We start from the raw sequence: 24,487 nt of genomic DNA on the forward strand, positions 1-24,487 counted from the left end.
TCTCTCTCTCTCTCTCTCTCTCTCTCTCTTTCATCACCAAGTCCCAGAGAGCTACTTAGGCCTTTCCTGTGCCATCCCAATCTAATTCTTAGAAATGAGTCTCCTGGGAGAGAATTAGGCAAGACCAGGCTGAGTTTGACCTTTAGAAAAAAACAAAACCCAGTGCCAATGGCCAGTGAGGTCAGCTCTGGAGAGTCCCACAAGGCCTAGGCTCTCTGTGCTGATGTGTTGAGGTGGTTTGGGGAAAACGTGCAATTCGTTTGGGGAGTTGTTAGTCTCACTTCCTGGGACATGGAAGTCTCAAATGGTCTGGTCAGATCCTGAAAGTTCTTGTGCTCGTGTCGGATGGGGATGGTCATGTCCATGAGATGAAGTCGTGGGCATTGAAGAATAGCAGCTTTCACAATATTGTCTGGTTTGATTGAGTCCTCATATCTGCTACCCTCTCCGGGCACTTGGCTGTCGCAGTCCCTAGGACCCCCTTGAGCGCACAGCATGCCTGGACAAGGATGAATAAAACCCTTTTTGACATGATCAGTATTTCTCTTTGTTATGATGCTTTCTGTGCTGACTGGTGCGTTGCTGCCATGTATTTTTTTTTTTTTTACTGAAATCTCATAACAACGATTATGCTAATACCATAATACTAATATTTAAATGTGAGCGTCAAGTATGTTTTAGGTGCTGTTTCATATTCAACCCTGAGAGTAATCCTGTGAGATACTCCAGGTGCTGCTATGGCCCATGGGGAAACTGAGCTACAGAGAGTGTCAGCCCATCATCAAAGAGGCCCCTCACTTCAAAGGATGATTTGAGACTTAAGCCCAGATCTTTTGACCCGAGACTCATATACGGAATGACTACATTGTAATGCCTACCTTAAGGAACACATTGCTTCCCTCATTTTATAGATGAGGATTCTAAGACTCGATTTACCAAGTCGCCCAGCTGTTACACAGCTAATTCTGTGAGAGTGAAGAAACGCACAGCCTGACTCTATGTTCGTTGCACTGCAAACTGACCTCTCTATCAGAGGCTTTGGGTTAGTAGCTTGATTAACTACCTTCCACAAGGAGTCACAGCATAGCATGTGACAGTTTAAAGGATTTGAGAAATAATCAGCTCTTCTACAAAGCAGGAGTCTCTGCAACATGGCCGGGAGATATGACAACCAGTTTCAGCTTTAATGTCACTAGCAATGGGGCTGTCACCACCTCGGCGTATTCCCTTCTCTATTAAGCCCAGATCTGACCTCTGTCATCCCTGTTCCCTCATCAAGACTCGATTTCCTCTACAAAACAAAAAAAAAAACAAAGTAATTTTAACCCAGACCACAGATATCTATGTCTCCTAAACCTTTTCTGTTTAACAGAGATAACTCCTTATAGTGGTGAATGACACATACCTTTTTAGTGTATTTCATTTCCTAACAGCCCTGTGAGACAGATAATAAGTAACAGAAGGGAGCGCTCAAGTGAGTTTCTCGGGACCACATAGGGTGCAAAAAGAAGAGTTAGCAATTGAACTCCAGCGTCAGACCCCCAACACTCATGGTCTTCACTATTGTGCCTTTACCCCTATTATTTAATACACAGCATCCTTGTTTGTGGCTATTCAACAGCCTGGCTATCCTTTTGTCCTCATTTACCCCTTGTTTAGTCTTATGGCTTCATGTATGGGATATAGGATGCTGCACTGGCTCAACCTTCTTTGCCCGGCCTTGGGAAGCCACATCGGTATATTTATTGATAAGTTACCGAGCCTGGGACATTGTTGACAGAAGAGATCATTGTATCAAGCATGATGACTAGAAAACAAAGTTGTGTGAGAAGCAGCATCCAATGTATGTGTATGAGGAAGGGATGCCTGGAGTCTTTAGGAGTGGGGACCTTGGAGGGAGACTGCCCCAGTTCATCCTCCTGGACCCTAGTCATTCCTGCCAACAATATGCAAGGAACCTCATACTTTTCCTTGCTTGTCTGTCAGAATGGTGGGCTTTACTTCACAAAACTGCCCTTAATGGCTGATATGCTTCCCGTGTTCAGACCAGGACCCAAAACATAATAAGCAGTGAATTACTGCTGGTTACTGTGTTGTAGTCAGAGTTGGTAAATGACAGCCTGTGGGTCAAATCCAGACTATTGTTTGTGGCTACACCAATGCCCATAACCTCTCTGTGATACTGTGGCATAACACTGTTGTGACAGAGGCTCTGTGGCCATACCGTCAAAAAAAAAAAAATTCCTTTCTGGCTCTTTGTAGAAAAGTCCTGCCATCTGCTCTTCTGTGTGACACAATTCTTCAGTCTCTGACCTTTGCTTTTACTCTTGGGTCTTGCGCCCTTCAAGGAGTGATTGATAATCTCTGTCCTCTGCTACTTTGTCTGCAGAAAAGATCAGGTGTATTCTTCCTTCTACAGGATAAATCTGTGAGAAAAAAAAATGTGTCTTGGAGATACAACTTGCTATCCATTTACTGAGTAATTTCATGCTGTGTACCCAGACTTTTGTGACCATTGCTATGACATAGACGTAAAGAGACAGCTCACCGAGTTATAGTTTTCAAACTCTGGTGATTACTCACCATGTCATATACATAATTCTAAGTCCTTGGATATGCTAGCAAACCATATAATAGCTCTCTGGGGGTAAGCATTATTTTTATTCTTAGAGTTTCAGAAGGATAGAAGCATGGCAATATTAGGGAAAGTTCCCCAAGCTCCTGTAGTTGGGAGACAGTGGAGCTGGAATGCGAAACTATATAGTCTGGATCCAAAGTCTAATGATGTGATTTCCACCATAGCCACACAATGTTTAGAACATTTGTAACACAGCTGGGCCATCAGTTGCAATGAGCCATCACTCTGAGACTCACCATTCAGAACCTGTGAGTCTGGAGGGTGCCCCTCTGCATAGTGGGATTGGAAAGAAGATGTGTCTGAAGGAGTTGGACCACTTCACCAAAGGAAGTCTAACCTAAACTAAGGCTTAGTAGAAATAGAGAATTTTCCCCAAATAGGAAATGTCCTATGCAAAGAGCAGAGACCGACAAGTGTTTGACACATTCAGAGTATTGGGCAGGTCTTTACCGTGTGCATGTGAACTATAGGGACCACATGGGGCAGGACAAGGATGGGAAACAAGTAAGATCCAGAGGGTGAACAACTAGAAATATAATCTAGAAAGACCAGCAAAACCTTCAATTCATTTCTTGTACTTTCAGAGGGACCCCTATGGTTCTTTCTTGTCTAATACCCTTCTCCACCCCACACACAGGTTCCACCAGGGCCAGCAGCCAGCCTACCTCATTCACTGTGATAACTCAAATACTCAGTCTTCCCTAAAGCGAGAGCTCAGTGATGACTAAGTCACCAATATGTTCTGGGTGACCGCAGGGCTACCCTGGAATAGGATACTTTCTTTGTGCCCCTGGTTTACTCTGGGCAACAATCTTGTTTTATTGAAGAATAAAGGCAGGTTTTTTAAAAAAATCATGTCAGGGCTAGGAATATATCCAGTGGCAAGGCAGTCAAACCAGGGGAGCAGTGACTTGAGCAAATGACCTCAGCATAAGCTCAGCTTGTGATGTGTCAGGGGCCTGTGGGGGCTCCCAGCGTCAAAAGATGCATTGTATGGGACTTAGCCCTGGAACTAGAAATTGGTACATAATGGAGCAGGATTATTTGTGGATGATATAAATCATGAGGTGAAGTTATACTAATGTATTCTTTCTGTCTTCCCACTCGTATGTGTGTGTGTGTGTGTGTGTGTGTGGTTTTGCAAACATGAGTATGCATATATGTATGGAGATCACATGTCAGCCTCTGCCATCATTCTGCAGGAACCAACCCTCTTGGTTTTGAAGTCAAAGGTTCTTATTAGGACCTAGAACTCACTGATTTCGCTAGACTGGCTGGGCAGTAAGTTCTAAGGATGCTTCTGTCTCCACATCGCAAGCCCTGAGTGTCTAAGCATGCATTACCACTCCTGGTATAAGGCTTGAATGCTGCGGACCAAAACTCCGGTCCATGTTTATGCAGCACGCTCTTTCCAGACCATGCCATCTCCCCAGCTCCTTGACGTATTGTGTGTGTGTGTGTATTTTCAGAGGAGACAGCGTCTCAGGGTATCGCACAATGTTTAAAAGGTAGAGACCTCATTTTCTCCCTTGGCAGGTGAGGAAAATGAGATCAGGGAGGTGAAGTGACTTGCTCGGGGCTGGGAAGCTAGTTAGTGCCGGATCTGGAACTGTAATCCAGGTCCCTGATTCCCAGGGCCAATTCTCTTTCCTCTATGCTCTCAGCCTACTGAGAAATTAGCTGCGGTCGGAGAGAAAGTCAGATCACCTCTTTCATCACTCCTAGGTTTTCTTGGAAATATAAACGACTTCCTCTTTCATCTTATGTAAGGTGACCTACAAACACACCAAGAAGGGAATGTCTGAAATGGCACCTTATCAGCATAATCCACACCCAACAGCCTGGGTTCAGCTTGACTGATTCACAGACGGTCTGAATCCTTGAGTTTCTCAGTATCAGCTGATCTCCTTCTCCCGTCAATCACGTTAGAAAGTTCACATTTTTGAGCTCGTACTCCCTGGGGCCATGGAATATTTCTTTTCCTCCCAGTAACCTGAATCTCGTTTGTTGTTGTTGTTCTGAAAAAGAAAACTTGAACATATCAAACACACTTTCCTGGCTCCTTAGAAACAAGCCTGGTAGGAGGATTGATTAGACTTGCCTGAAGCATTTCCTCCTGTGTGGCTGGGTCTGTCTTTGCTTTGCACTGTCATCTGGCCCTCCAACAAAGATTTCATTGTGGCAACTTAGGGCCCTAACAAACTTGGGCTTTCCTGAATGTGCTTTTGAGAGTCTCCCCACTGCTTGCCCTTCAGATGAAAAACTACCACCATATTGAGAGAAACTTGGTGCGGCACCGAAGACGGCTTCTCACAGCCTGCCTCCCGCTTCTTTCTTTTTCTTGCAACTCAAGATTGGAATCTTAATTGCTCAACCACAGATTTTAATTCATGATGCCCAGAAAGGCCGTGGTTTATTAATTAGTTCTGATTATTAGGTGCCCCGAACTGGGCCTGACTGCTCCTTGATTGGTTTCAACAGCTCTTTGCCTGAAATTAGTGTCTGTAAGCACATGGAGGTATAATTATGCAAGACACTAGCTGTTCAGTTCTTCTGGGTTAAACCCTCTATTATGAATATATATTTTGGTGTCTTCAAAGGTGCTTATTGAAATGCCACAGTTTAATAGTTCAGGCTTACAAAATCAAACTCTCTTATGTTACAGGAAACAGCCTGTTAATTGGATGTTTTCTCCTGGGACAGGAAAACATTGACTTACACACACACACACACACACACACAGAGACAGAGACAGAGACAGAGACAGAGACAGAGACAGAGAGACAGACACACACACACACACACGTCAGTTTCTAAAGAAATGTGAGAAATAGTATAGTTTATGCTTAACAGTAAGGGTTTGAGAGTAAGGGTTTGAGACACTATTAAATTTACCAAGTCCTTGTGCCAACTTCTACAACTGGAAGCTACAGAATGTGACTTAACTCCTCCCTCTAGAGCTGTGTCATTGGTAAAACAGGGTTGACTATATGCTTGTACCACTGGGATTTTAGCATCCCTGTCTGTAGACGTTAGTAACCATGAAATACCTAGCAGAGACATCACAGTCTTTGTAGCTCAGGCTAAGCCTTCTATGTATACAATGTAAACTCAGAAAGAACCACAATGTATCCATGTGGTAAATCCCAAGAGTTAGGAGGGAGCTAGAACCTGGCCTTCCTTTTCTTCTGCTTCCACAGTAATGGCCTCCCTCCACAGCGATTCTCAGTTGAGTGGCCGGAGCTCCTCAGAATAAGGAATTTCTTTCCCCATCTCGACGCAGTCATGTGACTAAGCTTTGGCCAGTGAGTTGTAAACAAAAATGGCTCGTCAGTGTCGGGAAGGTGGAATTAAAGGAAGGAGGGCTGGTGTGTCGGTTGTTTCTGTTAACACAGTTGGAATCACCTGAGAAAGGAATGAGGTACTGTCTGGAATAGGTGGCCTGGAGGCCTGCCTGGAAGGGGTTTTCCTAGTTCTGCACACCAAGGTGAGAAGAGCCTCCAGCAAAGATGGGTGTCATGGGTTAGGCCCAACACTGAAGGAAAGGAGAGACCCAGTTGCACTTTGGCTTATGTTCTCTTCTCTTCCTGTGGGTATCATGTGACCAGCTGGTTCAAGGCCCCACTGCCTTAACTCATCTGCAACCCTGAGCCGAACAATTTTTGTAAGTAGAATTGCCAGGCCGGGCCTTCACACGAACAGAAAACGAAACGGAGACGTGTGGTACTCTTCTAAGTTTTACCTTTGTCTTCGTGGGGTTTGGGTCATGATGGGCAGAACTCAGCCATTTGGGGTTATCAGGTGCTCAAGTAAGAATGTGCTGGGGAAGATAGCAGAAGCCAGAGTTTCTGGCCCTTCGGGAAGCAGAGTAGCGCTACTAGGGCTCTTATTTCCTTCTGAACTTGCTAAATTAATAACACATGTCTTTTTTCAATGCACTCATTTGGGGCACCTGCCCCAGACAACCTGAGACATAGGTAACACTTTCCTTTCTCTATATGACACTGCCTTCACTTGGTTGTGTATCACTGTCTAAAATACTAGCCACGAGGAACCAGGGAAAGCTCGCCCATACTCTTTGTCCTCCTCAGGGACACTACTTTATCTCCCCCCAAAAGAATCTGTATTATTCTTACTCTCTGCACGGGGGTCCTGAGCCTCAGGTCTCAATCAGAGATTGAAGAGGACTCACGTGCTTAGCCACCTTGTAGAAATTCTGTCCAGTCTTTAAGCTAAGCTAACGGGGCCTTGTGATGACTCTTACTTCCTCTGGTGAGAAATCAGGGCCTGCTGGAGAAATCCAGGGACCATTCCTTTTCCTTTGTTTTACAAAAGAACAACTTTTTTTTGTTTTCCTGCCTATCAAACTGAAGGCAAATCCAAGGACTGGGCACGTAGCTTGGTAGAGACCATTTGCCTGCCTGTGATGTAAGAGACCCTGGGTTAGAATCCTAGCAAATCCTAGTGCAAAGGAAAATATCATTTTTTTTTTAAAATCAGGACTTCTAAACAAAGGCTGTGTGTGTGTGTGTGTGTGTGTGTGTGTGTGTGTGTGTGTGCGCGCGCGCGTGCGTGCATGCGCACGCGTGCGTACTTGGACAGGCTCAAGCACTTGAGTTCATGAGAATACGAGTGTGTGAAGGTCAGTGACCAGCTTTGTGTATTGGTCTTACCTTCTGCCTTGTTTGAGGCAGGGTCTCTAGTTATTTGGCATTATGTCATACCCAGCTAACTGGCCTTGCAACTTTCAGGGATTCTCTCTACTTCTCATCTCACCATTGCAGCACCAAGATTATACATGCTCTCTATCTTGCCAAGCTTTGCATAGGTTATGGAGACTTGAATGCAGGCCCCCCATTCATACTTGACACAGCAAGTGTTTTCCAAGAAACTGCCTCTCCATCCCTGGACCAGGAGCTATAAGCACGGACATGTTGCTCATTCTCGTTCACAACATGTGTGGAAAGACACCCACCCCATGAGTCTAGCTGTGCCTCAGAAGCAGTAGTGGTTACCATCCACCTCCAATATTTCTGTGATCTGGAAAACTGTTTTTGTCTTACTTATGGTTTCTATTGCCGTGAAGATATACCATGACCACAGCAATTCTTATAAAGGGAAATATTTAATTAGGGATGACTTACAGTTCAGAGGTTTAGTCCATTGACGTCACGGCAGGAAACATGGCAGCACGCAGGAAGACATGGTGTTGGAGAAGGAGCTGAGAATTCTACATCTGGATCTGCAGGCAGCAGGAGGACACTGTGCGTCACACTGGGCATAACTTAAGTGTATGAGACCTCAAAGCCCACCTCCACAATGACACACTTCCTCCAACAAGGCCACACCTCTTAATAGTGCCACACCCTATGGGCCAAACATTCAGACACACGCTCTGTGGGGGCCATCCCTATGCAAAGCACCTCGTGTTTTCTCCCAGAAATCTTGGGATTCACTTCGGAATTTTGCTGAGACATCCTCACAATACTAGAAGATGCAGAGGTGCTAGCTGAAGGGTTCAGGGGAGGCAAGCACTCTGAGGGAGAAGCAAACTGTTAAGCCAACTCAAAGTATAAAGAATAGATTGTACATTATCTCTATTCAGCTTGAGATTGAAGCCGGCCTGTCTCATTCAGCAAAGACCAAGTCCGATCCCTAAACCTATGGATCTGCACAATTGCAGTTGGGAAACTCTGGTTCTCTGCCACGTTTTTTTCTGCTCTCCTCTTCTGAATCCACAGTCCATGCCTCCTGCCTCTTAATATTTAAACCATATTTGCTGTCATATTTGGAAGTTGGTGCTATGTTGTTTGTAATTTATTTTTTAAATATTTTTTTAGAAATTGTGATTATGCACATGTGTTTGTGTAGGTGTAAGGGTACATGAGTCCACATAGCTATGGAGGACCGGGGCATCCAGCCACCCTGGAGCTGGAGCTCTGGACAGTTGTGAAAAACCAAGCACGGGTATTAGGAGTGGAACTTAGGTCCCCTGTAAGAACAGTGTGACATTCTCAGTCTCTGAGCCAGTTCCTCTGGGCAGTTTCTTCTAATTCATTATTCACTAATCCTTCCTTCTGACATATCTTTCTAATGAAGCTTTAATTTGAGGATTACTTGCTAATTTTGCTACTGTGGCTATTATTATATTACTAGATATGTTGTTGTTGTTTTTTAACTAGTTGGTTAGGTCACTTCTTTTAAATAGTCTCTGGAAGATTCTCTCAAATTTTTGATTCTTTCAACTGCCCTTTTACGGTTTTTAAGTACATATGGCTGCTGCTACACCAGTTGCTTTTCTTCATGGTACCTTGTTTTTCAGTAGGCAATGTTTCCTTTAATTTTTTATGCCAGCTCATTGCCTTTGGAAACGGTTCTCAGCGGTCTTGCGGCCTAGGATGAAATTGTTTTCTTCTGTAAAGAATAATAATTTGGTTCTGTGGGGCTGCTAGATATCAGTATACTGTGGCACCTCCTTAAACCAGGCTTGAAGTTTAACACAAGCTTTCACGTCTCCTAGGTCTCCCCCGTCACCTGCTTCCTCTCTGCTAGACTTGACTATCTTTTAATCAGGGGTGACTTCTCAACATTCACAGGCTGCACAATCCTTTGTCCGTAAAAATAAATTGATACATGTTGGTGAATGAACAAAATTTTAGTTGGTCGCAATAGTGTATACTCTCTCTATCTTCTTTCTGTTGGCTTGTTAAGAGCCAACATCATTCTACATTAGATATCATCTTTCATAAGGCCAATGTTCAAGGCATTGCTATGCCATCTCCTCTGTGCAAATTACTCAAATCCTGTGTCACAAAGGAAGTGAGTGCTTGGCAAATAATCGGTTCTCAGCTAAGACTTTTGTATGCTTATCAGTTCTGTTCACAAGTGGACCAAACCACATATTTCTAGAAGTCTTCATGTTTACGCGGGACATTTAGAATATTGCTTGGGTTACCACTGGCGATAATGCTTTGTGGCCCTGGAACTCCTATGTCTAATATCTTTTCCCTTAGGGTAACCCAGTCCACTTTCCAGGATTTCACTCTACAACTGGCCAGTGATTGTGCTTTTATATTGCTCACTGGAAACCATCATTGCCGCTATCTAAACTAAAATCCAAACTTATCAACTTTTATGCATCTTCCACCTACGTGGCATAGCCCAGTTTCACGGATGGGCATCTCTGAACAAGGTCACTAGGGCTCTGTCACTTACCAGCCGTGTGAGGCCTTCCATGACAAACTGCTGATCATGGATGACAAGATGGATATAAGGACCCTGACTGCAAGGATAACCTACGTGTTTGGCAGAATTAGAAGAGCTCTACAAAGCTTTTTTTTTTTTTGAAAAGAATAGCAATATGCTTTTATATTTATTGCCTGTGGGTACATGGACTCAGTGAATGAAGGATAGTAACTCAGATGTTTCTTCTATAGACCCTGGTTTCCCTACCAAATATAAGTGAGTCCTTAAATAGTAGCTGTAAAGCTCAACCATGGGAGGAACATAAACCACCTGGTTCAATACTTGGCCCGTGATTAAGAGAATTACAACTGTGTTTCTCATCCCTCTTGCAAGCTGAGACCAAATTTTTCTTTCCTATGGAACTAGAGTCAGGGTTGCAAATCACAGCGTATTGTGTCAAAGGACACTCATTGTCCTTCTGTTTCTTGAAGTGCTAGCTGCATTTTAAGGCTGAGTTCAAACACCACTTCCTCTCTTAGCAACCTAAAGTCTCAGTCTGGAACACTCCTTCTCAGTTCCAGCCAGACAGATGAGAATGTGTTCTGAGAAAAATCTTTCTCTCATCTCAGTTAGTGCCTGAATTTCTATACGACAATGAGTATTTTTTATATACACAAGCCAAACACTTTTTATTGTCTGCAGGAACAGGAAGGCTGCTGTATTTTATTTCCTAAATTAGCATTCTGGGTATTAGATATCATTGTGACATTTTTTGAGTCAAGACTGTTTTGGTAGCTTCTTCTCCCTCATCTCCTCATCTTTTTATGATCACTGGTCCTCCCATGTAAGGCTTCCATCTCCTTTCCTCTTTAATATTTTATTTCCCTAGTCACTCCCACCCTCCATCAGCACATTTTTTTTTTCCTTTTCTTCATCACTTTTCTGGTTTTTTAACTTTATCCACATTTATACACACACGCAATTATAGAAGATTAAAAATACAATATTTTTAAAGAGTCTCATTCCTTTCAACTTTGTGTAGCTAAAGTCAGGCTCCATGAGGTTTTTAAATTTGTTCTGAGCCACGTCTGTGCTCCTCCTTAAGAAGAATGCTCAGTAATAAAGCATTCCTTAAAATGCGTATTTGTGAGTGATCTCACTCCTCCTGTAACTGTGATCTTTGCTGGTGGGGTGGAAGAGAGGATCATGGGTCTCTGGATTCCTACTAAATCCTGGCTTCGTGCCTTCAGGTTCGTTCTAAGTTCTTTTCTCCTATTATAAACCTTAGGTAACTCTACTCCATTTCGTGGCTTCTGTACTTCCTCAGTGGGATTTCCTAGAAGCAGATATCCTGTGTGAGGTCAGCAACTCTGCAGCTTCCCAGGCTCTGCAGCCTCTCTTATGCTTAGAGCAGGTCTGTGGAGCAGAGGAACAGTGATACACAGCAGCCAAGTCACAGCAACTAGGATGTAGGACAAGGATCCAGATAGGGTACGATAAGTATCTCCTAGAGTCATCTTCATGTTATAGCTCTTGAGCATGGAAACTACATGCTTTTCTCTTATGTGGTCTCCTTAAACCTTCCTTAGCACAGAAGCAATCGCTCGTGAACTGACTTGTTCAAGTTCTGATGAAGCAATCCCCAAATCTTCATTCGTTTGAAGTGGTAGTAACAGATACTTGTATTGGCCTTAGCTATAATCTCTCTTCACTATGTAATAGAGAACCAGAGTATGGGGCTAACAGAGAAAGAGATGGAGAACTCCATACTGCATGTTCCTGAAAACTTGGTTGCCCTGCTAACCCAAAAGATGTCTAAGAAACAATGTTTAAATTTAGGACAGACAAATTACTGTGAAATATCAAGGCAAACAAGAGAAAGAGAAGAACTTCTGTGTGCTATATTCAGTCTTATTACGCTTTTTAATCTTACAAAAGCAATATATAAATATGGTTAAACCAAAAAATGCACAAATCGATAGCAAAAGCCTATTTCCATCACGTTGGCTTTTCATTCCATCCCCTGAAACAAACCTACTATCAATAGCTTCTGGAGTTCATATCAAAATATAATTGTAGTTATATATAAATATGCATATGTTTTAGTACATACTATATATACATATATTAAAAATCACAAATTGATATATGTATATATGTGATTTTATACACAAAGATGTTGTAGTATATAGAGTCCTGTCTACTTTGTGTTTCCACTAATCATAGATCTTGTAAATCTTTTTCCATCAACATGCCTATATCTACCATATTTATAACCTATAGAAATTATAATGTATTTAGCCTGTTATTTTCCAAGCTCTCAGTCCTGAAAAATAATGACTCTGCTACTTCAGATTTTGCCACTAGCATATAGACATTTATATTCATGTCTTTGTGTACATGATTTTAGTACGATTATGTTGAAAAGTGCACCTTGCTTCTGAGCATAGCAAGAGTATCCCAGGCAGGGGTGTGGCTACTGGATTCCTTACACCTGCATTGAATCATATGTCTTTCAGCCAAGGCCACACCCCACATCATCAGTCTTTCATCCAGAATACGACTTATAATCTGAAAAGACAGACTTTGTTACAACTTTAAAAAGCCACATGCAATTTCCAACTGAAGAACACTGTAATAGCAAGTTCTAAGGTTGACGTTGATACATAATTTAAATAATAGGATAATTATATTGAAAGGAGCAGAAAACCTAAATCTTGTTCAGAATTTAAGAGACTTGGTGCTCACAGCATGTTTAATTTGAGTTTCTTTCAGCGACAGAAATTCTCCAGAAATGTGACTTGCTATTCTTTTTATCTTGAAAATTCCATATATGAACGCAGTGTATTGACTTCATTCACATCCCTCCCTCTCCCATGTCCAACTTGCCTGTGTTCTTTTAACTACCTCCTCCCAAATTCTAGACCTATTATTGTCTCATACACACACACACACACACACACACACACATTCAAAACGTACTGAGTCCTATTAGTGTTGCTTTATGTACATGTGTTTGGAGCTGGCCCCTATGATTGGGAAACCTATTGGGGGCTATCCCTAGGGAGAGCCGATTCTCTCTCCCCCAGAAGTCATTATTGCCGATAGCAATTGCCCCTTGATCCTAGCAGTAAGACCTTGTGGAATTTTGCCCGTCCGTGTTGATGCTTCAGTTGGTATAGTCTTGAGAAGACATTCACATTGTTGAGGGTTCGTGGGTGCTGTTTCCCACGCACAGTTAACACTAGCTGGCAGTTGTCCCGGTCCTGTGGCTCTTACAGTAACTTCATTCCGTCTTTGCTGTCGCATGAGCCTCAGGTTAGGGGTTCTGTTGCAGATGGCCTGACTGGGAATGGACACCCACTTATTCTCTGCGTTTTGACAAGTTGTAGATCTCTGTAGTGGCCTTCCATAGTAAGAAAAGGGAAGCATCCTTGATGAAAGATGAAAACTGCACTGCTTAATAGGTACAAAGATAAGCACGTTACCTTCTTCCTGCCGGGTTTACAGTACCAGTCATGTGTTCCTTCCTGGTGAGTGGGCCTAAAGTCCAATTAGACAGTTGATGATTATCCCCCAACACATATGTTACTTATATGTTGTACGTGTGCTGTACCAACCCCAGTATCCCTAAAAGTGCCTCTTGTGCTTTCGTTTACAGTGAAGTACATGAGAGAAGCCACGCCTTATGTGAAGAAAGGATCCCCTGTCTCTGAGATTGGATGGGAAACGCCGCCACCCGAGTCCCCTAGATTAGGGGGCAGCTCCGCAGACCCTCTGTCATCCCAGCCCTTCTCCTTCCATAGGGACCGGAAAAGCATCCCCCTCAAGATGTGTTATGTCACCCGAAGCATGACCTTGGCTGACCCTGAAAACAGGTAACGGGGCAAACTTCCGTGACCTCCTGAGGTGATGAGAGAATTTGCTGGGTTGTGCTCGTGTCTGGAAAGACTCCGTGGTTCTCATGAGTAGACTGGAATTTTCTCTCACCCTCCAAGCACGGGGAAGATACATATTGTAAGAAGGAGATTGTGCTCCACCCAGGGCTCCTCCCATTCTTGCATCCTCTGTCATCAGGAGGTAAATGCATATGACCCACTTTCTAGGTAGAGTAGGAAAACTGGAATCAGCATCAGCATCCCAGTATCTTTCTTGGTTGGGTTCATTATGAGTCTATGAGATTTCAGGTACGCTCCCCAAACTGCCATAGTTTGGCTTTGTCGTTTATAAGATGGGGAAAATTGAAATAGATATAAGCGTGTGAGGGCTCAGTGAGGAAAGCCTATGAAGTGCTTAGCACTGGAACGAGTGTGCACTGCAAGGACAAGTGTTAGTCATGTTAGCAAAAGGCAAACATAGACCTGAGCCCCAGCACCCTCAATGGTGTCCTAGGAGGGTTAGATGGCAGAAGGCTCGAAACTCTTCTCTCCCGTAAAGGGATAAGAAATGGCATCACTCCGAGACTGTTGGGCACTTTTCCAAAATCCATAAGAGACTCTGAAAGCCACCGGACAGAGCTTCCACCTAATCCAGGGCACTCTAGAGGACAGCAAAGGTGGAGTAAAAGCTTACAGTCTCTTTTTCCTCTGAAGGTACACGACCGCACAATACGCAAGCTGTAGGAAAAGATACCAAAGAAGAAAATTAGGAAGGAGGAGGGAGGAAGGAAAGAGAAAGAGACTGTGCAGTGAGCCAGCAAATGGGGACTCTTGGTGACCTTTGCATCCACATCAAAGTGCTAAAAATAGAAGCAGCTCTACTCGTCATTCTTTACAGCATGTGTGGGACAGCTGTGACTCCCACAACTGGGAGGTACTTGGCTAGGTTCCCCGTTCCTGATGGGGAAAAGCCAAAGTGATTGGGGCAGGGAGGAAACTGACTCCTTGCCTCCTTACTTCCATGTGGGTTTTAGTTCTCAACCCAAGAAGTTCACTCTAAGGAAACTGCTGGGGGCCTTCTGGCTCCAGCCACCTGACATACCCCCCGGCCCTCCTCCCCAGGACTCTTCTCAGTGACCTCATAGCAGCACAGGGACAGGCTGCTCATAAGAGAGAAGCAGCAAGCAACATTGAGAGAGGAGTCAGGACCAGTGGACCGAGGAGGTGGTGCTTTCCTGATGACTCTGCTCCTCCCTGTTCTGTTTTGTTCTCCCTCCATCTCCACTGGTTCCAAGGGAGTTGATTTTTCTGACTGCTCAGAATTTCCTCTTCTCTGGGGTCCTACCCACCTCATCAAATAAGTTTATTCTCCCAAAATCTAAAGTCAAGGTTTCAGATTCAGTGAATTCACAATTTGTGGTGGGTTCATCTTGTACTAAGTGTTTATGTAATCCAGCGATTCCAAAGTCACAACTTATAGGTGTACTCTGCTCATACATGCTTCTTTTAATAGGCTAACCACCATTTTAAATAAATTCAATGTCATATTAAATATTGTGAAATTTTACATTTTAAAGATAGGTTCTTACATTGCTGAAAAGAAAAAAACCTAGTGGCTATTGTTGGGCACATGCTACTTACTGCATGCTGGGTTCTAAGTAGCAGGACCCAGAAGCAATTTATCCTTTGACAAGGGAAAGGATGCTCTTTCTCATTCCTACTGTTCATACCTAGAGGCTTCACAGAATTTCTTGCCTTGCCCTTCTTATTACCTGCTTAATGTGTAACATTTTAATCCATGATATTTCTCCTAACGGCTATCTGTAATGTTACTGTTGTCCCTATTCTGTGAGAAAAAAAAATAGAGGAAGATAAGGAAATTTCCAGAAATATCATAGAAGTTATTGATACCTTGAAGAAAGAATTCATCAAGTTTGTTTTCTATTGTTCTTTTTAGCAGTAGACTTATAGGCTATAACACGTATGACCTATGAACAACATGAGGTCAATCAATTATCAAGACTATTTTGAGAAACCTCAGGCTTTAATAATACTGGAAATTCCATTATGTGTGCCTATCCAGAGAGGAGAATAGATTTTTAAAGCTTAATACCACTGCTGTTTAAGTCAACCACTGATGAGTTATCTGCACGACATCCTGGATGGCAGAGCCTGTCCTGCTGGGAGATGAGAAACAACAGGGCGGAATTAAAAATGAGGGTCCAGCTGAGAGAGATGGCACAGGCAGGGGCATTATGTCCAGATAGGTCCTGAACTACTACCACCCAAGAGAGAAGGGTGAGACTTGCCCCGAGTAAAGGAAAGAAAGGAAGAGGAAAGCAATGTTTAATGGAACTGCGTTTACATGCTGGGAAGAATATAACATTGTCAGTCAGAGAGGTAATTCTGGCAAACCACAACTCTGCTGAGTACAAGAAACTCCTAATACGAAGTGATTTCAGAGGAGCAAGATGCACTGCCTGGCAGGGGCCCACAAACCTAATGCAAAGGAAGAGCGACAGAAAGCACCGATTTCAGTCTTGATCTACGACAAGGTAAAAAGCAGCCTGAAGAGCAGAACGCAGAACAAAGAAGGGCTGGTTTATGCTGAAGACCAAAATTCACGAGAAACATCTGAGAGATTTAAACACAACCAAATGACAATACAGCAGCGTGGCTAGCAGACTCTGCAGAAAGAACACTACAAAACAGAAGTGTGATAGGGTAAGGTAACTTATAAATGTCACTCTCAATCCAAGATGAGTCACGTGGAAGGCAAAAGATGAATAAGGACATGGAAGACTTGACTAGCACAATAATTCGCTCCTAGATGTATCCTAAAATTTGACCTTGCTGTTAGAGAATGAACTTTCATTTTAGATGCTCATGAAATCCACAATCATGACACCATGACACCTGCAATCCCATATGATCTTAAATACACACAGAACTTGCATACAATTGGGCATAGAGTACACCACAAATAGAATATAGTAGGTCCCATAAGGCAGATATGATATAAACAATGTCCTCTGGCTGTAGTGGGCTGAAGCAAGAACATTAATAATAAAATCAAACCTAAAATACCTTTCTTTTGTTTTTTTCTTTTTTTTCTTTTTTTTTTTCCTTTTTCTCTTTTTCACACTCTCCATGAGCAACCCTTGAACTATGGAAGAAATTCACACTGAAAAATCTAGCCAATCATTAAAAGATAATAATGGAATCCAGTACATAGGGTTAATATAAAAAAGGGAAGAAGGAGCGAAGAGTGTGGGCCCTGTGTCTAGCTACAGGCAGGAGACATCTTGGTTCTGGCACACCTACATCACGTTAGGAAAGAACTCAGCACTGAACTCACCATCCTCTGCGTACTCCATCACCACTTTCTGAGCTTTGCTAAGGATTCGGAGTTAAAACCAGCAGAAGAGCTGCCTTTTCGCCCAGCCTTGGCTGACACCAAACCGGTTTCTGGATCATTACCTCCATTATCCAAGACCTCGACACCTGACAGAACAGTCCACCTGAACTTTCAGCCAGGAGTTAATGGCCTCCTGGGTGCCCGAACATGCGAGCGGATTGACAAATGCCACCGACATCTCAGGGGCTGATGCCCTCAGTGGGTGACACACAGTTGCTAACAGTTTGCATTAAAACCTTTAATGCTCAATTTCTCAAACAGAAACAGTCGTAGAACAGCAGGCAAGATTGCTGCTCTTACTATGAAAAAGGTCACTCAGCAGGCACCAAATCCACAAGAATTTCACTGCTAGTGGCTATCAGTGAGAACAACACAGTCTTTTCAAAGGCTGCCTTTTTATAAGGCCCCTACTTTCCATATTTAACTCTTGGCCTTCACACCCAGCATCCTCATCCTGGCCACATCTTCAGTCTTCCAGAGTATTTGGAGCCACATCCTTTCTGATGCTTTGTTTTCCAGCCCTCATCCTCCTAGTCAATGGAACAAGACACCATGCATTTATCTATTTTTTCAAACAGGTTTTGTCTCCCTTGCATAACAATATCTTTATTCTTCTTTATTGCATATAAACCCCAATAAGCTTTGTATCCTCCCTAATTGCCCAGCACCGGCCTCTACACTTTCAGCTTTTAAGCTCCAGCAATCCTTATGCAATCTGTGGAAGGCTGGCAATCACTTCCCTGTCATCTTCTCAGTGGCCTTTGTTTAAGCCCCAGCACCCCTATCCAAGTGACCCCTCCTGGACATCACTCTGGCTACGCCTTCCATGCAGCTCTGTCTACTTATTGCCACCTCCTGACTAACAACTTTTTCTTACATACCCACCTGTCATTCCTGAACTCCACGTTTCATGTCACTGTCCTAGCTTTCAGGGACTTCTATCAGTACAAAGTAGCTATTCCAGAGTGTTCTCACTAATATATGATAAACAGCATACTTATCGGTCCATTTGGGGCAGTCTTACATCTTCAAACTTCTCTTTTGAAGGCATCTTTTCCCCAGACAGCCTTAAATCTGAGAGACTAGATTAGAACAGCATTCTATCCCCACACATAGAAAATTTGGTGAAACTAGGGCAATGCCTTAACGAGCCTGCTTGTGGGCATGCGCAGCTGCGTCAGCACAGGCCGTGTTATGAGGTACCAGTGACCACTTTGTGAAGTACACCGCATAACCCACTGTATATTTCACAGGTAAAGTACAAAGAAATAAAGAAATACACTCGACCTGCTCTGGGAATCACTGTGTATTTCTGTGCAAAGCGCTCAGGAGAGAAATGCGCCGAGGTGCTCTTCAGGATTCAAGGGGAAGTGCCGACTTGGCACAGTGACTCAGAGAGGTGGGATCTGGAGAGTCCTTTAGGACACACTTGGAATTATTTCCACCAAGCGCCATCCGTGATGTCACCATCCGTCAGAGGCTGAACTCCAGCCACAGAAAGTCAGAAAGTTGACTTAGAGGCCTGCAAGAATGGATTCGTCAGTGAAAGGTCGGCTCACATTAACCTAATAGCCAGAATCCACTTAAGTGATCAATGCAGCTGTCAAGCGAGCAGGCTTGATTGCAGGGGAGGATCTTGATGTACTCTTGCTGTGGACAGGTTGAGTAGGAAGACACATGTAAATATAAGCAGGACTATCAGAACGCCAAGTTACACCAACATTGCTAACATCCAAGGCAACTAAAGCATGCATTTTTTCTATGTGGACTAGCCACATGAGAAATTTAGGTACCACTGTAGTTATTTGATGCGTTTAAAACCAACAGTAAGATGGGCTAATACATCTGAAGTGCTTCAAGCAAAAAGGACAAAGCTGGTCTTCCCTGAATGGGAAGAGCCTGTTCAAGGAGGCCATTTTGTAATATTTTCCCTTGCCAACTCCCTCTCCTCTGAGCTGTACATTAATAACTTGTGGTTTCCCGGCATGGTTCCCTCATCCTTTCGTGGCTAATTAAACCTCTTTATTTTCCGTGCTTCTTTTTTTTTTTTTTTCTGGTGAGAGTCAGAACAGAGAAGAGTTTGGCTTTGTTTATCAAACTGAATCACCTTTTAGTCCTGGCTCTCTGAGGTGGCTTTCATATCACTTTGTTCAGCTAGAGTTTTAGATGATCCCCCAATACTTTAGCCCCATATTATAGAGAAATAACAATTTAGTGACTACCAACAGAAGCATGAGCATTTTATTAGCCTAAATTTATTTCCTCCTGACCCCATACCTTATGTAGAACTCCCCACAATACTCATTAAACTTTGAGTATTGTTGACAATTTCCCACCTTAATTGCATTCAGAACAAAGATTCATGAGGCACTTATGTCTACCTTTTCTCCTCAGGATGGCTTCTCTATATAGAGGCTTGCCAAATACATAGTTTCTTATTTTGTTTCTATTTTATTGTTCTTGATTGGGCAGGTAATAACTGCTTCAGAATGGAATCTGTTGCTCAGAGATCCTGGTTTACATTACATTTGAAAACAGGAGGAAAATGTAAAATCAATGTAGAACTATGCTATATGAAGTGGACACATTTCCAATATCTAAGTTGGAGGTCCAAATGAACTATATGCTATATCCCGGGGAGGGGGGGAGAACAAAACACAATTGAAATTAGAAAGGATGGATTCCAATCTTGATGCCATCATTTATTGGCTATTACTACTTTCCCCTGTTCTCAGGTTCTTTAAATGCATAAGTGAATACTTCTGTGCCTTCCAAAGTCTTATGTTGAAACCTAATCGTCCTTTCAGTAGTATTAGGAGGCGGGTTGTAGAGTGCTCAGCCACACACGAAACAGCTATGTCACCACCACTATCCAAGGCTCAGGGACCATGAGGAAATGGGGGCAGAGAATATGAGAGTCACAGGCTGGGGAAGTCCAGGGTGAAACGGTGTCTTCTGGACATTTCACGACCATTGTAATCATGAGCATCTATGGTTTCCTGCATAAGCCCTGTACAAAATCCAGTCAGTTGACATTCTAGTATGGAGGAAAAAAGGAGATCATGAGCCCCAACCCCTTGACTGGGGGATCATTGACAATTGGCAGGGTTGGAAGAATTGGTTTTGGTTAAAAGTGCTCCACACTCCAGTGGATGGGCTCATACCCATGAGTATATGGGCAGCACAATTAGGTCTCAGTGGACTCTAAAACAAAAAAAGATACTAAGTTGGAAATGGGTAGGGAGGGGCAGAGAATGGATGTGGGAGGACTAAAAGGTAAGAGTAGAGAGTGAATATAACAAAAATACAGTTTTATGTATTTTGTATATCAGAGAATTAATAAAAACATTTTATTAAAAAGAGAGGTAGAGGCTGTAGGAAATAATTAGGTTTAAGGTAAGTCCTTCATGCAAAGGACTATTGTCCTTCAAAAAGAGACTTAGAAAGTGTCCAGGAACTTGACTGAGCTGCACTCACATCCTACTCTCTTGTAGAAGTGTTTTAAGTGATGAACTGAAATATTTGATGGAAGAAATACTTAAAGTGCCGAAGACATGTCAGAGCTTCTCTTGACTGCTTATACTAAAACACAAGAAGAAAGAAAGAAAGAAAAAATGAAATGTATAAGCAAAAGGGAACAATAATTTAAATTTTTTTGAAAAGTCTCAGCCTAGCTGTGCTGTAAGATTGAAAAAGCATATTCAGAAAGAATATGCAGGGCATGGCAAAGTGAACTTTTGCTAAGGAGGTTGATAGAGAAAGACGAAAGTCAGCTACTACTCAACGAGACAGATAAAGAATGACCTCAAAGATATTTAAGAGCTTTTTGTAGGACCAGAATGTCGAGACCTTGAGAACAGAACAATTACAAAGCTTTGTTCCTTGGAACAATGTATGATCTAATGTTCCTAATTGCCCCAGATGATACTCAAGCGTCTATGGCTCTGCATTCCCACATTGTGAATCCATGGCTACTTCCACCTACATTTCAAAGTATGCACTGTAAACCTTTAGGCAAGTGACTTCAACTCCTAAGACTTTCCATAGGTGTGTTTCAGGAAAGCCATGAGAGACAGGATACTCTGGACAGTGGGGACCCAAACCCCAACTAACTATGTAAGGAGAAAAGGACTCTAACTCAATATAATGTTATGTGTTGTGGGATAAGCTGTAAAGATTTGCCACTAGTATTGGTTTAATAAAATGTTGATCGGCCAGTAGCCAGGCAGGAAGTATGGGTGGGTGACCAGATTAGGATAATTCTGGGAAGAAGAAAGGCAGAGAGTCTGTCACTAACCAGATGCAGAGGGAAAAAAAATGAGAATTTCTTACTGAAAAAAAGGTACCAAGCCACATGGGTAAACATAGATAAGAATTATGGGTGAATTTAAGTTGTAAGAGCTGGTTAATAATAAGCCTGAGCTAACAGGCCAAACAGTTTCCAATTAATGTAAGTCTCTGTGTGTTTCTTTGGGACTGAATGGCTGCAGGACCAGGAAGAGCAGAAACTTCCATTTACAGTTAACCTTGTTACTTTTGGATTTGAGTAGAACCAGCTATCACTGTTTTCCTTTCCAGGGCTCCCATTCAGAATAGAGCCATCTAGCCTAAGCCTGCTCTGCCACTGTTTCCAAACATGGGTCTTGCTTGGTTTTAATGTTTCACAGTTGGAGGGGAACTTGTCTTAGAATGAAACAAGAGTCTCCATCTCACTTGTGTCTGAGTTAGATATCTAGATGAGACTTCTGATTTTATTCTGACTTTAGTTTTTTGTTTTGTTTTGTTTGGAGCCTGTTGTGGAACTAGCTCTTTTAGGTCAGGCCGGCCTCAAACTCACAGAGATCGGCCTGCCTCTGACTCCTGAGTGCTTGGATTAAAGGCATGAGCTCAGCTCTGACTTTAGATTTTTAAATTGATGCTAGAACATATTACAATTTGGGAGACTACTGGGCTGGTGTAAGCATACTTTTATACTTCTGAAAGGCATGAATTTTGAGGAATCAGGCTTAGCTCTTAGATTCTTATCTCCCCCAAATTTATATGATGAAGCCTAATCTTCTGTGTAATATTATTAAGACATGAAATTTTTTTGGAGTGAATAGATGGCTAATGATTAAGTTTCATGCCCATAAAAGGACTTTCCAAGAAGCCTATTCAAGCCTGTTGCCACATGACAACACGTACTAGCCATTATCTATGAAGAGCGGATATGCACTACACACCAAATCAGCCAGATCCTTGATCTCAGACTCCCCTGGATCCAGAACTGTCAGTATTAAAGCTCTGGTGTTTTGAACTTCCCAGTCCAAGATATTCTGTCTTATCTGCCTATATAAGACAGAGATGTTTTCTGGAAAACATGGCTTGACATTCTAGCCACGTCTAATGGTTTGTGATGACCGGCGGCTTAATGGTGACAATGTCTGATTCCTACTAGGACAACAATATCATAATGTAGATTTTCAGTCAAAATGTCTTCATTACTGGGTACGTGGAAAGCCGAGGAGTTCTATTATAGTGTTGCTGCTGTTTTGTTGGTTTTTTTTTTTTTTTTTAGTTCTTCCTCTTTACTCAGAGACCAGAGAACTTTCCAGGTCATGTCCCCAAGCTGTTGAGCAGAGATTTATTTCATAAGAAAACATTCTTTCACAGAGATTTTTTTAAGGCTGCTGAAATCGCTGACTTTTAGCAAGGACCTACATTCTAATTTCTCAACTTGTGGTCTCCAAAGAACTTAAGTATTATCTATGTGTCAAGTCCCAAGTCCTCAGCTAGGCTCGGTAGCACAGCTGCTTGGAAGGCTGAAGGGAGAGGATCACAATTGCAAGGCCTGCCTGAGCTGCACAACCATTTCGAAGGCTAACCTTATCAGCTTAAAAGGAGACCCTGACTCCGAATAGAAAACCTAAAAAAGACCTAGGGACATGGCTCAGTAAAAGATTGCTTACCCTCATATGTATGAGGACCTCAGTCTGATCCTCAGTACAAAGAATGAAATTAAATCCCAAGTCCTCAACCTAAGACTTCCTCCCTCCCTCTGCTACCCCCTACAATCCCCATTCCCTTCTAAGAAATGCCTATGGCTGCTTTAAATATTCAGCACTTCAGCATTCAAACCCCTGGCTCCTTTGCGACTCTCGTGTGGATTTTCCACTTTCTGCAAAATTGCAATTGTCTTCAAACCCAAACAAATAGTTCTTAATAGCCTTCAGTTATAGGTCCAGGTGTTAATGGCAAAGTGGTTTCTGTATCTATGGAGAAGAGGATTTTTCAAACTCTAGATCTAGAATCTTTCTGAAGCATGTTAGTGGAGTTCCCTGTACTTGGCTACACACACACACACACACACACACACACACACACACACACACACACATATATTTAATCATATGAGTCAATGTTCTTTGTCTTTGACTCTTTCTCTTGTTTGATTGTTTTGCTAGATTCCAATTCATTGTTTTCATTTGATTTTACTGTATTCTATTGTGTTTCCTTACTATTCCTCAGATGCTTGTTTGCTTCCTAACCAAAGACAGAAAGGATGTTGAGCCAGATGGGAGGGGAAGCAGGGAAGAAGTAGGAGGATCAGAGGGAAGGGAAACTAGAATCAGAACATACTGTATGAAAAAAAATACATTTTTAATAAAAGAAAAAGGATCAATGTTATAATTTTTTCAATTGCAGCCTAAAGAATAAGTTAAATATTTAACATTTAAAGCTAAAATTAATCCGTTCATGTCTACAGTCCCAGCTACGAAAGAAGTTGAGGCAGAGGGATTATTTGAGCTCAGGAATTGGAGACCAGTGTGGGTAAAATATCAAGATCTTTACTTCAAAACCACCACCATTTTATTGTTGAAAAGTAATGTATTTGATCTAAAATAGTGCACTTTTCTCTACCTCCGAAACTACCATTTTGGCTCTACATATTTATCTCTCTTATCATCTGCATATCGCCCGTCTACCAGCTGCCCATCTACCAAATTGCTCATCACCTAGATATAGCCAAGCAAAATATTTTGTCACTGGAGAAAAGAAAGGGGGAATGTATCAAGTATAAGTGTGGCCGTATTTATATAAAAATAAATCGAGAGGGGAAAATGTAGAGAGTAGCCGATGAAGACATCTGGCATTGACCTCTGGACGCTACACATACGAATGCACACATATGTACATACAGGTGCACACTCGGCACACAAAAACCTATACCCACTAACACCACATACGTACAAAAATGATGGGGCTAATAAAAACAGGCAGTTTAAAATAGATTGGAGTTAAAAGATTGGTTTCTAAGTAGCAGTTATTCATCATTTGTTTTATGGCCTGTCTAGCAGTCCCCATCTGAAATCCTAGGAATCTGCTGGC

At 42.5% G+C, this 24,487-nt stretch overlaps 1 protein-coding gene across 1 annotated transcript in view; it reads left to right on the plus strand.

The window, feature by feature from the left end:
• The window catches only part of Sntb1 (syntrophin beta 1), a 213,664-nt gene that overhangs the window by 90,509 nt on the left and 98,668 nt on the right, over positions 1–24,487 (plus strand). The window contains exon 2 of the mRNA XM_005354602.3: positions 13,485–13,701. Coding sequence (XP_005354659.1) covers positions 13,485–13,701 — 217 coding nt within the window. The remainder of the gene's footprint in view (positions 1–13,484; positions 13,702–24,487) is intronic.

The sequence above is a fragment of the Microtus ochrogaster genome, chromosome 15 (genome assembly GCF_000317375.1).
Source record: "Microtus ochrogaster isolate Prairie Vole_2 chromosome 15, MicOch1.0, whole genome shotgun sequence".
NCBI classification, from domain to species: domain Eukaryota; kingdom Metazoa; phylum Chordata; class Mammalia; order Rodentia; family Cricetidae; genus Microtus; species Microtus ochrogaster.